The sequence below is a fragment of the Hemiscyllium ocellatum genome, chromosome 25 (genome assembly GCF_020745735.1).
Source record: "Hemiscyllium ocellatum isolate sHemOce1 chromosome 25, sHemOce1.pat.X.cur, whole genome shotgun sequence".
NCBI lineage: Eukaryota > Metazoa > Chordata > Chondrichthyes > Orectolobiformes > Hemiscylliidae > Hemiscyllium > Hemiscyllium ocellatum.
The window spans coordinates 49,827,433-49,840,065 of record NC_083425.1 but is presented as its reverse complement, the minus strand read 5'-3'; the positions used below and the strand labels follow the sequence as shown (position 1 = coordinate 49,840,065).

At 39.6% G+C, this 12,633-nt stretch overlaps 1 protein-coding gene across 3 annotated transcripts in view; it reads right to left on the bottom strand.

Moving 5' to 3' along the window:
* The window catches only part of mprip (myosin phosphatase Rho interacting protein), a 444,516-nt gene that overhangs the window by 40,151 nt on the left and 391,732 nt on the right, over positions 1–12,633 (bottom strand). For 2 of the 3 annotated variants that reach the window (XM_060844305.1, XM_060844306.1), the window contains exon 16: positions 115–3,849. The exons of the other annotated variant lie outside the window; for it this stretch is intronic. In XM_060844305.1, coding sequence (XP_060700288.1) covers positions 115–3,849 — 3,735 coding nt within the window. The remainder of the gene's footprint in view (positions 1–114; positions 3,850–12,633) is intronic. 3 annotated transcript variants of the gene reach the window in all.

Sequence of the window (12,633 nt, the reverse complement as noted above, 5' to 3'; positions counted from 1 at the left end):
CTCCATGCAGGTGGAGCAACTAAACAGAACACAAACAAGCTAATTGCTGGCAGCAAGGTGTAACGCTACAAGCAACATGCAGATACTAGTTGGTATGATTAAACACATGGACACCTTGAGGTTCTCCAAGTCCTTTTCATATTTCTCCCGCAGAGTTGTTGGGCCGACTTCAATCTTATTTTTCATGACATCTATCTGGGACTCCAGCTCTTGTATGCGATTTCTCAGCAAGATCACAGAATGTGGCTCATTTGCTGTTTTTCTGTACTGGTCAGTGGATCTCTGCAGATCACATACAACATCCACCTCTTTGAAGTTGCTACATTCTTTTAAAGCTTCTATTTCATGTGTGAGTTCTTCTTTTACTCTCGCAAACCTTTGCTCTAGCTCTCTCTTCTCCATCTTAAATTCTTCTTTTCGTCTCCTGAGCTCCTCAACATGCTTTTCCTTTAAATTCTCCATGCAGATAGTCAATGAATCTATTTCCTTCACATTTTCTTCAGTTTTCAGTCTGAGTGTCTCCCCTGCCCTTGTTATCTCCCTTTTTAATTTCTCCACCTCTGCTTCATATGCTTCTCTCACTTCCCGCAGCTCCTTCTTATGCCTTGCTGCCATGTCCTGCAGTTCAATAGCTTTGTCTAATGAGTCAATTGGTTCTCCCTCAATTTGGATATGAGTTGCTCCAGCATAAATGCCCGGTTGTGAAATATCCAACTTTTTAAACTCTACAATCTCCTCTTTTAATTTCTTTAGCTCCAAATCCTGTTGCTCTTTCAGCTTTTTCAGCTCAGCAGCATGTTTGCTCTGTAATAAAGTAGTGAAGTTTGAGTGTTCCACCTTCATTGCTTCCAATCTCAGCTGCATATTCCCACTTTGTGCAAGATCATGCTTCAACTGAATCTTGGAGATTACATATGATAATTCAGCCTGTAAGACTGCATCCTGAAGCAAAAAAGGCCACATAATTTTTGAATTACTATGTCTGCTCAATGCAGGTATGCAATCCATACTGTGAACAAGCCTTCTGGCCAAGAGGCAAAGATCATCATCTGCACCCGACTGAATGGAGTTTGACATTTTCTTCAATGTGTAAGCATTTCTCCTAATTTGTTGTACTAACTCTGCCCTTACTTGAAGTTCAAAATCTTGGTCAGCAGAAACAGATGCTATTGGTAGTTTGAGTGGTTGTGAACATAAGAACAGTGATTCACCTTCTTCATCATTGTTTAGTTCACTTCGAATTTCCTGAAGCAGCCCATCAAACCGACATGTGCCATACGCATCAAGAACATTCCTGAGCATCTGTTTATGGTTCTGGTTTCTGTGATGCATTTTCATATACTGCGCTTTCAAATGTTGTAATTTTTCTTCTGAAGCCTCCAAAATATTATGAGCACAGAACATAATTTCGCCTTTCACCAAAGTACTGTTTGCCATCATTTTGAAATAACTTCGCATGGGTTCATTCAATTGTTCGTCAACATCTGATGTCTTGCTTTCATGGATCATCGGAAAATTTGTCCAAAATTCTCCTTCAATTAATAATTTGTTGAGAACTGAAGGTCCTATTTTACTGATTTCTTCCAGTGAAATTAGAGTAATGTTTTCACTGTGCTTTCTAATTTCATCTAAAGTACTTTTTATTCCAGAGTCAGAATTCTGCAAAGCATCAGCAATATTATCAAGTGTTGCTGCTTCAAGTGCCAGTTTGTCAACTAAACATTGTAGCTTTTCTTCCTCTGATAAAGAGGCTTTCATTAAATATTCTTCACTGAATAATGTTCTCTCTTTTCTGGCTAAACCTTCTTCCATTTGTTGCAAGTATTGTACTGAACTTTGCAATGCATGTACCAAGTCAGACAATTGTCCATGTTGTTCAGAGTCCCATCTTTGAGCAAGGTGACCAGTTTTCTGTTGCAAACCTTCCAACACTTTACGCAACTGAAGCAGTTTAGCTTGCAGTGCTTGGAATTCAAAGTTTGCAGCTTGCACTAGTATCTCAAGTCTGACATTTGAACTGGAAAACTGCTGAGACATTGAATAAGTTAATGACTGGTTTTCTTTTCTCTGTTCTTTTAAATGAACTTCAGGGTCAGACAGTCCTCCATGAGTTTCAGCATTACATTGCAGGCTTGCTGATTCATCTAAAGGACAAGCAGTTTCCCCTTTAATGGCTTGTTTTGTTATTAATAGCTTAGTTTCAAGTGTGCATATAATTTCCAGACATTTTTTCAGATCTATAATACAACCATCTGCTATTTTGTAGCATGAACTTTCAGTATTCAGAGAGGACGGCAGTCCTGAAAACCAACATTCCGTGCATGTTTGTCCTACTGAATCAGTCACTGCTGATAACTGGCTCTCCAAAAGCTGAAGCCTTGCCATTAATTCTTTCGAAAGCTGTGCGATACAACTAATTGAGATCTCAACCTCCACTGGTTCAAATGAACTGCTTGTGGCATGAAGAATATTTTCAACTGTAGAAGTACCTAGCAGGTTTCTTCTTGCTCCACATTCAGCACTTTTTCTTGAAGTTTCAGTATCTGATTGGGGTTTATTGCTTTGGGAAAGAAGTTCTTGATAACTGTTTTCGGTTAACTGCAGTTTTATCTCCTGTTGAGCCAGCCTAGCTTCAGCATCTTCTAACTTGTTTTGAAGTTCTTCTTTCTTCTCTATAAGCATATCAATGTCTGTTGGTACCTGCCAACCAAGGCCTTTAAGTGTAGCCTCTTTAAGCTGAAGTTTCTTTTCTGTCTCCTCCAAACTGGTACCTAAAGCTTTCAGCTTAATTAAAGCCTCGTTGAAGTCTTTATTTTTCTTTTCAAGTTCCCTCTCATAAGATTCCTTCAGTGACACCATTTTAAAATTGTTTTCTTCCACTTCATTATTAAGTTTATTCACCTCTAGAATAGATTTTTCAAAATCTTCATTCAAATCTCTATATCTTGCTCGCTCCTTCACCAATTCTAACTTCAGTCCTTCAACCTCTCTATCAGCTTCTGTCAACTGATTGACAATTTCCTGATGTTGTTGCTTCAATTGTTCATTCTCAGCTGACAAAATGTCTATGTCATGGGTCAGCCTTTTAACTGTGCCTTCAGTCATCTCAACATGTTCTTCCATTTGTCTCACCATTTCACTGCTTTTGAAAGATACTGCCAGTTTTTCTTTTTGAGCTCTCTCTAACTGAGCCTCAAAAGACTGCAGACGATCTTCATACTCTCTAACTTTCTCTTCAGCTTCTTGTACACCATGTGATAGGATATCCTTTTCCTTTTCATATTTGTCTTTCAGGCTCTCATATTGTTTCTGAAAACGTTCTTCACTCAGAATGACCCCTTGTTCACTGTTCTGCAACCGACTGGTTACTCCTTCTAGATGCTCTTGTAGTCGCCTGACTTCTCGCTGATAGTCATCCTGAAGAGCCATTTGTCTTTCTAGATCCCTAAAAGCTTGTGTTTTTTCAAGAAGGAGCCCCTCTACCTCTCGAAGCTTCTCTTCACTCTCTTGCAACTTATTGCTAAACATACTTAGTTTTCTCTCGTATTCATCTGCTTGTTCTTTATACTTTTGACGCTCAAGGCGCAAATCATTTTGTGTTTTAGATAATGACTGTTCATTTATGGCAACCTCTGATAAAGAAATGTCCAATCTGGCCTGAAGGTTTTGCATTTTTGTCTCTTGTTGTCTCAGGAGCTCCTTGGCATCCTGATAGCTTTTTTTTAGGCTTTGAGTTTGTGCATTTACCCCTTCCTGTTTTTGTTGTTGAACTTCCAGCTCAGCTTGTAGATCCTGGTTCAGCTTCTGTAGCTGCTGCCAGGCATTTGAACTTGCCAAAGGTGGCTCCAGCTTAGAAAAGGGGACCAGACAGTGGTTAACACAGATGTACAAGATTTTTGAATAAACTGTTTACTTTTTGCTTCTCAGTTCCACAATGGAGATTTAAAACAATTATCGGTTTGTAAATATATTGCTCTTCATGTAGATTTGAAAACTTCAGCATTATTCAAGGAATAAAAAAATAAATCTTTCAGCAAGTAAATGGCCAAACTATTATCTATTAGTTGCAAATTTAAGCAAAAAAATGCAAAAAGCATTCTGCACTAATGAAGAATATGGTTAGTATCTTAGAGAACATGCAAATGAAGGGTTAGCATAATTGGTCAGGAAGCAAGAAATATCAGAACATGGTTAGCATACAATATTCAACATACAGACAGGGAATCTTTCAATATGTTCCAGAAAACTAGTGTTATGAACCTGTGAATAATTTCATAAACAAAACTTTTAAGCTAGCAAACACCTTTTCGTTATATTATCCCTAGATTTATAACTTAAACCTGAACTTTAAAATCCCAAACAAGTGTTCTACAGGTCCGCCCAGCCTATCTTTCATGATGACTGGCTACAACAATCTCTAGCCATTATCCAAAGAATAAGCAAGGAGATAAGTGCGCATATTCAAACTATGAGTGTCAAGGCACTCAAAATTTAAAACCTACTGCAAAGACAACTTAAAATGAAGTAATTGCCTAAATTATGATGCACTTGTTCTAGCCAAATGAAGGGCTTTATTTATTCTAATGTTCCACATTAATTCTTGGCTAATCCAGTGCACCTATACATCACATCAGCAGCAGTAGTAACACATTGAGAAAAGTGGAAATGGATATAAATTCATTATGATGCTGAAATAAAACTCAAGACATCAGAATTAAAAGTTAATTTCAAACTGACAAATGCCACCTCATATTGAACCATTTAGCATTTTTTTCAGTTGCAGTCAGATAAATGTTTTATTTAATATCTTTTGACAATGTTTCATTTTTAGATATAATTTTGGAAAAAAACGTACAATGATTTTATGTATATTTTTAGCTTTTGATAGCTTTTCATATATAACTGATTTGTGTGACATTCAGATAATAGTTTATTTAAATACACGGTAAAAATTTGTAAATGACAATAGAAACAAAATTTTAAAATATATGTTGTGTAATAGAATGACCAAATTATTGCAGCATTATGTTGATAGCAGTTCACTGGTCAATTCAAATGCTTACCAAACAGGAAAGAATCTTGTCAGGAGTATAACAGAGAACCAAAGCAATCAACACAGAAAAATAGAGTTGAAGATGCTTGAGCAAGGAAGTTGCTAGAAATATGTGCCACAATACAAATTACCGGAGCATTTTAAGACAAAGTAAAGTACATTTTAAGACAAAAGAAAGGCATGGAGATATTAAAAGATCCAAAGCTCTGTCAAAAAGGTATGCTTCAAGAAGCATCTCAAAGGAGACAAGTGAAGAGACGACAGAGCAGTTCAGGGAGCAAAATCAGAGGTTGGGACCCAGGTAACTGAAAACATGGCCACTGAAAACACAGCAAACAACAGTGGAGGAATTATAATCAGGAATGTGAAAGAGGCCAGAATTAGAAGAGCGTAGAAGTCTCAGGGTTGTAGGGTTGAAGGATTTTTTTCTTTCAATTCATGTTTTCATGGGGCATGAACGAAGCCAAAAAAAGACAGCTTCAGTTTCTGTACCCAAACCCTTTTTGACTGAGTGGGTTGCTAGTGCGTTCCAGAGGACAGTTACAAATCAAACACAGTGCTGTCAAATGGGAACCACAGATTTCAAGTTAAGTGATGTTAGAGAGGTGGAAAGTGATGTTTGGAGAGATGGCACGAACATGATCACTATTAGGGGAAGGTTCTATGTTTCTGATAACGTACCTGAGCCTTGAGCCTGTATTGATCACACAGTGGGAGTGAAAATTAAAACTTTAATGAAAATGGAATGGTGTATCAAGAAGGTAACTAAAAATGACTGTGATTCAGCAGGAAACAAACATAAAATCAAATTTCTTTTGTCATATCAAAAGATTGCTGCAATATTAGTTCTGAAGTGAAACAAAGGATAAAGAAAATTACAGCACAGTAACAAGCCCTTCAGCCTTCTAAGCCTGCACCGATCCAGATTTTCTATCTAAACCTGTTGCCTATTTTCTCAGGATCTGTACCCCTTTGCTCCCTGCCCATTCATGTATCTGTCTAGATACATCTTAAGTGACGTTATAGTGCCTGTCTCTACCATCTCCACTGGCAATGTGCCCCAGGCATCCTCCACCCTCTGCGTAAAGAACTTTCCACGCATATCTCCCTTAAACTTTTCCACTCCCACTTTGAACTCGTGACCCCTACTGATTGAGTCCCCTACTCTGGGAAAAAGTTTCTTGCTAAACACTCTGTTTACACCTTTCATGATTTTGTAGACCTCAATCAGGAACCCCCTCAAACTCTGTGGTTCTAATGAAAATAATCATAATCTCCTCTAAACAAGTTAGAGTTTGAAATACAATAAGCAGGCAAGATGAAAGTCTAAACATAAATGCTTAAGCATTATAAACATTAAAACCGTACATCTGTATATGCTTTCTGTCTGCAGAATTTGACTCAATTAGTATAATTCTGCCAAACACTTTCCCAAACTAGATTACAGTTGGGCCATTCAACAATCTCTCACCCTACAGCATTTATCCAGCACAAGTCATCAAATGGAGACAGCAAGGACTGCAAATGCTGGAAGCCAGAGTCAATAGATGTGAAGTGGGGAAAGCACAGCAGGTCAGACAGCATCTGAGGAACAGGAAAATCAACATTTCAGGCCAAAACCCTTCGTCAGGACTGAGGAGGCGGAGGGAGCCCAGAAATATACAGAGGGAAGGGTGTGGCGTTGGGGAAGGGTAGGTGGGATGGTGATAGGTGGATGCATGTAGGAGGTTATTGTGATTGGTCAGCAGGAGGGGTGGAGCAGGTTGTTGAGTAGGAAGATAGACAGGTTAGGTAAGGTGAGGCAAGGTCACGGGGGCAGGAGGAGTAGGAAGCTGAACATGGGATAAAGTTGAGGGTGCAGAGATTTTGAAGCTGTGAAGTCAGTATTGAGGCCACAGGTCTGTGAACTCCCCTGGCGAAATGTCAGATATTACTCCTCCAGTTTACATTTGGTGTCACTCTGACAGTGGAGGATGCCAAGGGTACAGATGTCACTTGAGGAGTGGGAAGGGAAATTAAAATGGATGGCAATCAGGTGGTCAGGTTGGTTGATACATGCAGAGCGCAGATGCTCCGTGAACTGGTCCCTGAGTGCATTTAGAATCAGATGTACAGTACCGAAACAGATCTTTCTGTCCAACTCATCCATGCCGAACAGATATCCTAACCTAACCTAGTCCTATTTGCCAGCACTTGACCCATATCCTTCACAACCCTTCCTATTCATATACCCATCCACATGCCTTTTAAATGCTGTAATTGTACTAGCCTCCACCACTTCCTCGGGCAGCTCATTCCATACACGCACTACCTTCTGTGTGGATAAGTTGTCTCTTATTTCCCTTGCAATCTTTCTCCTCTTCACCCTAAAACCTATTCCCTTCAGTTCTGGACTGTCCCACTCCAGGTAACAGACCATATCTATTTACTCTATCCTGCTCCTCATGATTTTATAAACCTCTACAAGGTCATCCCTCAGCCTCTGACGCTCCAGGGAAAACAGCCCCAGCCTATTCAGCCTCTCCTGATAGCTCATATCCTCCTACCCTGGCAACATCCTTGTAAATCTTTTCTGAACCTTTTCAAGTTTCACAATATCCTTCCGATAGCAGGGAGACCAGAATTGCACACAAAGGTTGAAAAAGCTCGGACTTTTCTCTCTGGAGAGGAGGAGGAAGAGAGGAGACCTGATCGAGGGATACAAGATCATGAGAGGAATAGACAGAATCAATAGCCAGAGACTTTTCCACAGGGCAGGACTGACGGGTACGAAGGGTCGTAGTTTTAAGGTATTAGGGGAAAGGTACAGAGGAGACGTCAAAGGTAGGTTCTTTACGCAGAGAGGTGTGAATGCATGGAATGCTTTGGCAGCAGTGGTGGTGGAAGCAGAGTCATTAGGGACATTTACCTGACTGCTGGACTGGCACATGGAGAGCAGTGAGTTGAGGGGTGCGTAGGTTAAATTGTTATATTTTACATTAGGATTAAACCTCGGCACAACATCGTGGGCCAAAGGGCCTGTTCTGTGCTGTACTTTTCTATGTTCTATTCCAAAAGTGGCATAACCAATGTCCTGTACAGCGACAACATGATCAATACACTGACCAATAAAGGAAAGCATACAAACACCTTCTTCACTATCCTATCCATTTACGATTCCACTTTCAAGGAACTATGAAACTGCATCCCAAGGGTTCTTTATTCAACAACACTCCGTATGACCTTATCATTAAATGTATAAGTCTTACTCTGATTTGCCTTTCCAAAATACAGTACCCCACATTTATCTAAATTAAACTCCATTTGCCACTCCTCAGCCCATTAGCTCATCTGGGATCAAGACCTGTTGCACTCTGAGGTAACCTTTTCAGCTGTACAAGACACCTCCAATTTTGGTGTCATCTGCAAACTTACTAACTATACCTCTATTGTTAACATCCAAATCATTTACATAAATGATGAAAAGCAGTGAACCCAGCACCGATTCTTGTGGTACACCACTGCTCACAGGCCTCCAGTCTGAAAAGCAACCCTCCACCACCCTGTCTTCTAAATGCACATAAACCCTGTTCCTCAGGTACTCCTCCAACAACTTGCCCACCACTGATATCAGACTCACTGGCCTATATTACCCTGGCTTTCCCTTACTACCTTTCAGTGGTGAGTTGGTTTCGGGAGATGGAGGTGGAAAGGACCAGGAAGGGGAGGGTGGGGTCAGAAGTGGTCCAGATGGAAAGTATTGGCAAAGTTGATGAACTGCTTGAGCTCCTCGCAGGAGCATGAGGCAGTACTATGCAGTCATCAACATAGTGAAGAAAGAAGTGAGAGATGGTGCTGGCATAGTTGTGTTAGAGGGACTGTTCCATGAATCCGACAAAGAGGCAGGCATAGCTTGGGCCCATAGCCACACCCTTGGTTTGTAACAAGTGGGAGGAATCAAAGGAAAAATTGTTAAGGGTGAGGGCCAGTTCTGCCAAGTGAATGAGGGGGACTGGTTAGGCCTACGGGAGAGGAAGTAGTAGAGGGCTTTTAGGCCCTCCATGTAGGGGATGCAATTGTAAAGGGTCTGTACCTCTATGAGGTGTTTAGGGCCTGGAATTGAAAGTTTTGGAAAAGGTGGAGAGCATGGGTTGTGTTTTGAAAGTAGGTAGGCAGCTCCTGGACCAAAGGGGTAAGAATGGATTTGTGGTAGGAGATGAGCTTAGTAGGGCAGGAGCAGACAGAGACAATGGGTTGACTGGGACAGTCGAGTTTATGGATTTTGGGTAGGTGAACTCTCAGATTGGAGGCTATAGATGGGAGATCTCTTGAAATGATGAGGTTGTTGATGGTTTGGGAGATGACAGCTTGGTGATCAGAGGTGAAGTCATAAATCCAGAGTACATTAGGAAGGGGTCCCAGAGAATTGGCATTTGGCCTCAGCGATGTAGAGGTCAGTTCGTCACTCTACCAACATGACCCCTTTTTGGCAGGTTTAATACTGAGGTTGGGGTTGGAGCTAGAGAGCAGAGGGATACAGGTACCAACGGGGATAGGTATGAATTAGTGAGAGGGCTGGAGAGATCCAAGTGATTGCTGTCGCGGCAGCAGTTTGAGATGAAGGAATCCAGGAAGAGTAGGAGGCTAGGAAGGGGTGTCCAGAAGGATGGGGTCTGCTGAAGATGGAAGAAGGGGTCATTAGATGGTGGGTTGGATTCCCTTTGAAACAAATAGGCATGGAGGTGGAAGAAAGAGCTCGACATCATGACATGCATGGAATTCGTTCATGTGTTGGCAAAGGGGAATGAAGGGGAGCCCCTTGCTGAGGACAGACCTTTCAGCCTCAGTGAGGGGAAGGTATGAAGGGATAGTGAACACTTGGCAAGATATAGCTGGGGTTGAGTGTAGAGCTGGGGACAGGAGTGGGATTGGAGACTTCATCAGGAGTGGGTGTGCACGCTGGAGCGGTCATGTGGGCAGAAGCAGAATAGTCCAGTTGACCATGATGTTCGGTCTTTGACGCCAATGAAAGCAGCAGCCACATGGTCCTCGACGTTAGTGGAAGTGGCAGGCATGAGGTCCTCGACATTAGCCGAAGCGTCATGATATAACGTATACAAAAATATCCAGATGGCCAATTTAATTGAAAATTGGTGACTGTTGTGAAAACCAATTTTAAACTAGATTCTTTAATACACTAACCATAAGATAGAAACAGTTTCCCTCAGCCCCATCTGGCTGACTTTGACTTTAATCACCAAGAGACAGTTTTGAACTCATACTACTATTTCTAAACCACAACGTGTGAACTTAAAAATATTAAGTGTAATTTTATTTTAATTTTAAAAACTATTCAATTGACTCAAGTTTGTCCAGCTCTTACACATTTAATTTATTGATGAACCCACTCCCCATTCATCATATCAAACGCATAGCTTCTCTGCAGTGAACTAAAGTCACGAATTTTCCACATTCAACTCTACCCACCATTTTTTTCCCTTTCATTGTTGCTCAACCGAAAATAGTCAATGTAAATTTCATCCTCAGCAACCAACAGAAAAATAATTTACTCAGTAAATCTGACAAAATTTAAATTAATTTTCTACCAAGCAATTTTTTATTTCAGCTATTCACTCATTTGTTAAAACTCTGTATGCACTCATGAGTTGATACTTGAATCACCACTCAAGAAAGAAGAAATACTGATGCCTGTTGGAAACTGTATTTGTGCGGACATTACTGGAATGTACGGCTATGTTTTATCAATGGAATTGGAGCCAATCTATTAATTAATTTGATGGCAGACATTGGAGGGTAGCTACTGCCTGTGATATAAACTGAACAACAGAATAAATCTTTAGGAAAGGTGGTCTTTCAGACAATTAATGATGTGCAATTGTCATATAGAAACCACTGACTTTCTCTTTGAGGTTATTAAAGCAGAATGAGAAGTCAGAAAACTAGGATAAATGCTCCCTTAAACAATGCTAGAAAGAGCTTAAATTAAAATGAAGAGAATAAAATCTAATCTTTGCCAACATTTAAAAGAAATATACTGGAATTAAAGTCAAAATTAAGTGAGTCCAAAGACTAAAAAATGATAAGTTAAACCACCCATATTCTTACTTATAAGGGAGGAATGTCAAAACTACGTTAAATAACTATATGAAATAAAACTACGTAAAATGTAAGTCCCAACACTTAGCTTTAGAAAATAAAACAAAAAAACAATCTGCAAGCTATAATATGAAAATCAAAACTCAGTTATGTGCACAGTCTTGAAAATACACCTCCACTTGGGTTTTAACTATTATGCAAGACCTTACATAAAAGATGGTGGTAGATGAAATAATGTGTGGAGAAACACAAACTTTTTGCTTTAAATTTTCTTTTAAAATGTGAGAAATTATAAAAATTGGTACTTAGAGGGAAATGGACATGATTGTAAATGAATCACAAAGTCTATGTGTAGCTCCAAGAAATAAAAGGATAATGTCAAGAGGTTTGGAGTATAAAGAGTAAGGAATGCTGCAAGTATATAATGTCATACTTAGAGTACTGCTTGCATTCCACTCCCTGCGCAAAAGAGACTAACTTGTGTTGAAGGGGTGTAATAAAGGTTCAATGGACTGATTCTTGGGATTAACTGGCTATTTTCTCCAGAATTTATAACAAACAGATTTCATTGAATCGTATAAAACCCCGAGGTCTGGCCAGGCTAAATGCAGAGAGGCTGCTTTCCAATGATGGAATAATCTAGCCACTCTGGGCCATAATCTCAGGAAGAGTCCAGTTATTTAATTCTCAGAAGGACTCTTCTCACCGAATGTGTTGTGAATCTTTAGAATTCTCAATCCAGACAACTTTGGATGCTTAGTTGAGAAGTAATAACCAAGAAACAGATAGGGAAATTTAGTAGCTAGATGAGGAAAAGAAACAGATTATAAAGTAATGTGAAGATACTGAAACAACATAGCAAAGTATCTGAATTTCAGTTCCACAAGCAGCAGAATAAGTCACGTTTAATTTAAGAAGAAAGGTAGTGAGGTCAAGATATAAATTATATAGTGCATTTACAAGAATTGCAACTTCAAAATCCATGCATTTCCTTTTATTCAACACTGTTGTTTAAATACTGCTGATTAGATTAGGAAACAAGTTGAGTGGAGTACAGAGTCTCATAGTAACAGACAGTTGAGTGAGTAGTGAACCTCAAGTGATCACGCTAGTTCATCAAGTCTGAAAGAGCAACAGCAAGAATCCAAAACCTCTTCCAAGCTAGTTCTAAATGAGGCAAACAGCATATTGTATTTATATAAAACCTCTTTTTAAAATCTCAAAAGAGTCAAGTAACAGGATGCAGAACTTAATCATTCTTAATAACTGAACTTTGGACAGAGTGACGCCAATTCTTCAACTCTAATGTGTGCATTTGAGGATTAGGAACTACCTAACAAGAACACTGTAATCCAGACATTTTAGCTTTTATTAAAATGATTGTGAAATCATCCATCTGTAGACTAAGATAAAATTAACATTTTATGCCAACCCATGTATCTTTATAAGAATCAAATGTCCTGGAGGAAAGATTTCTACTTTCC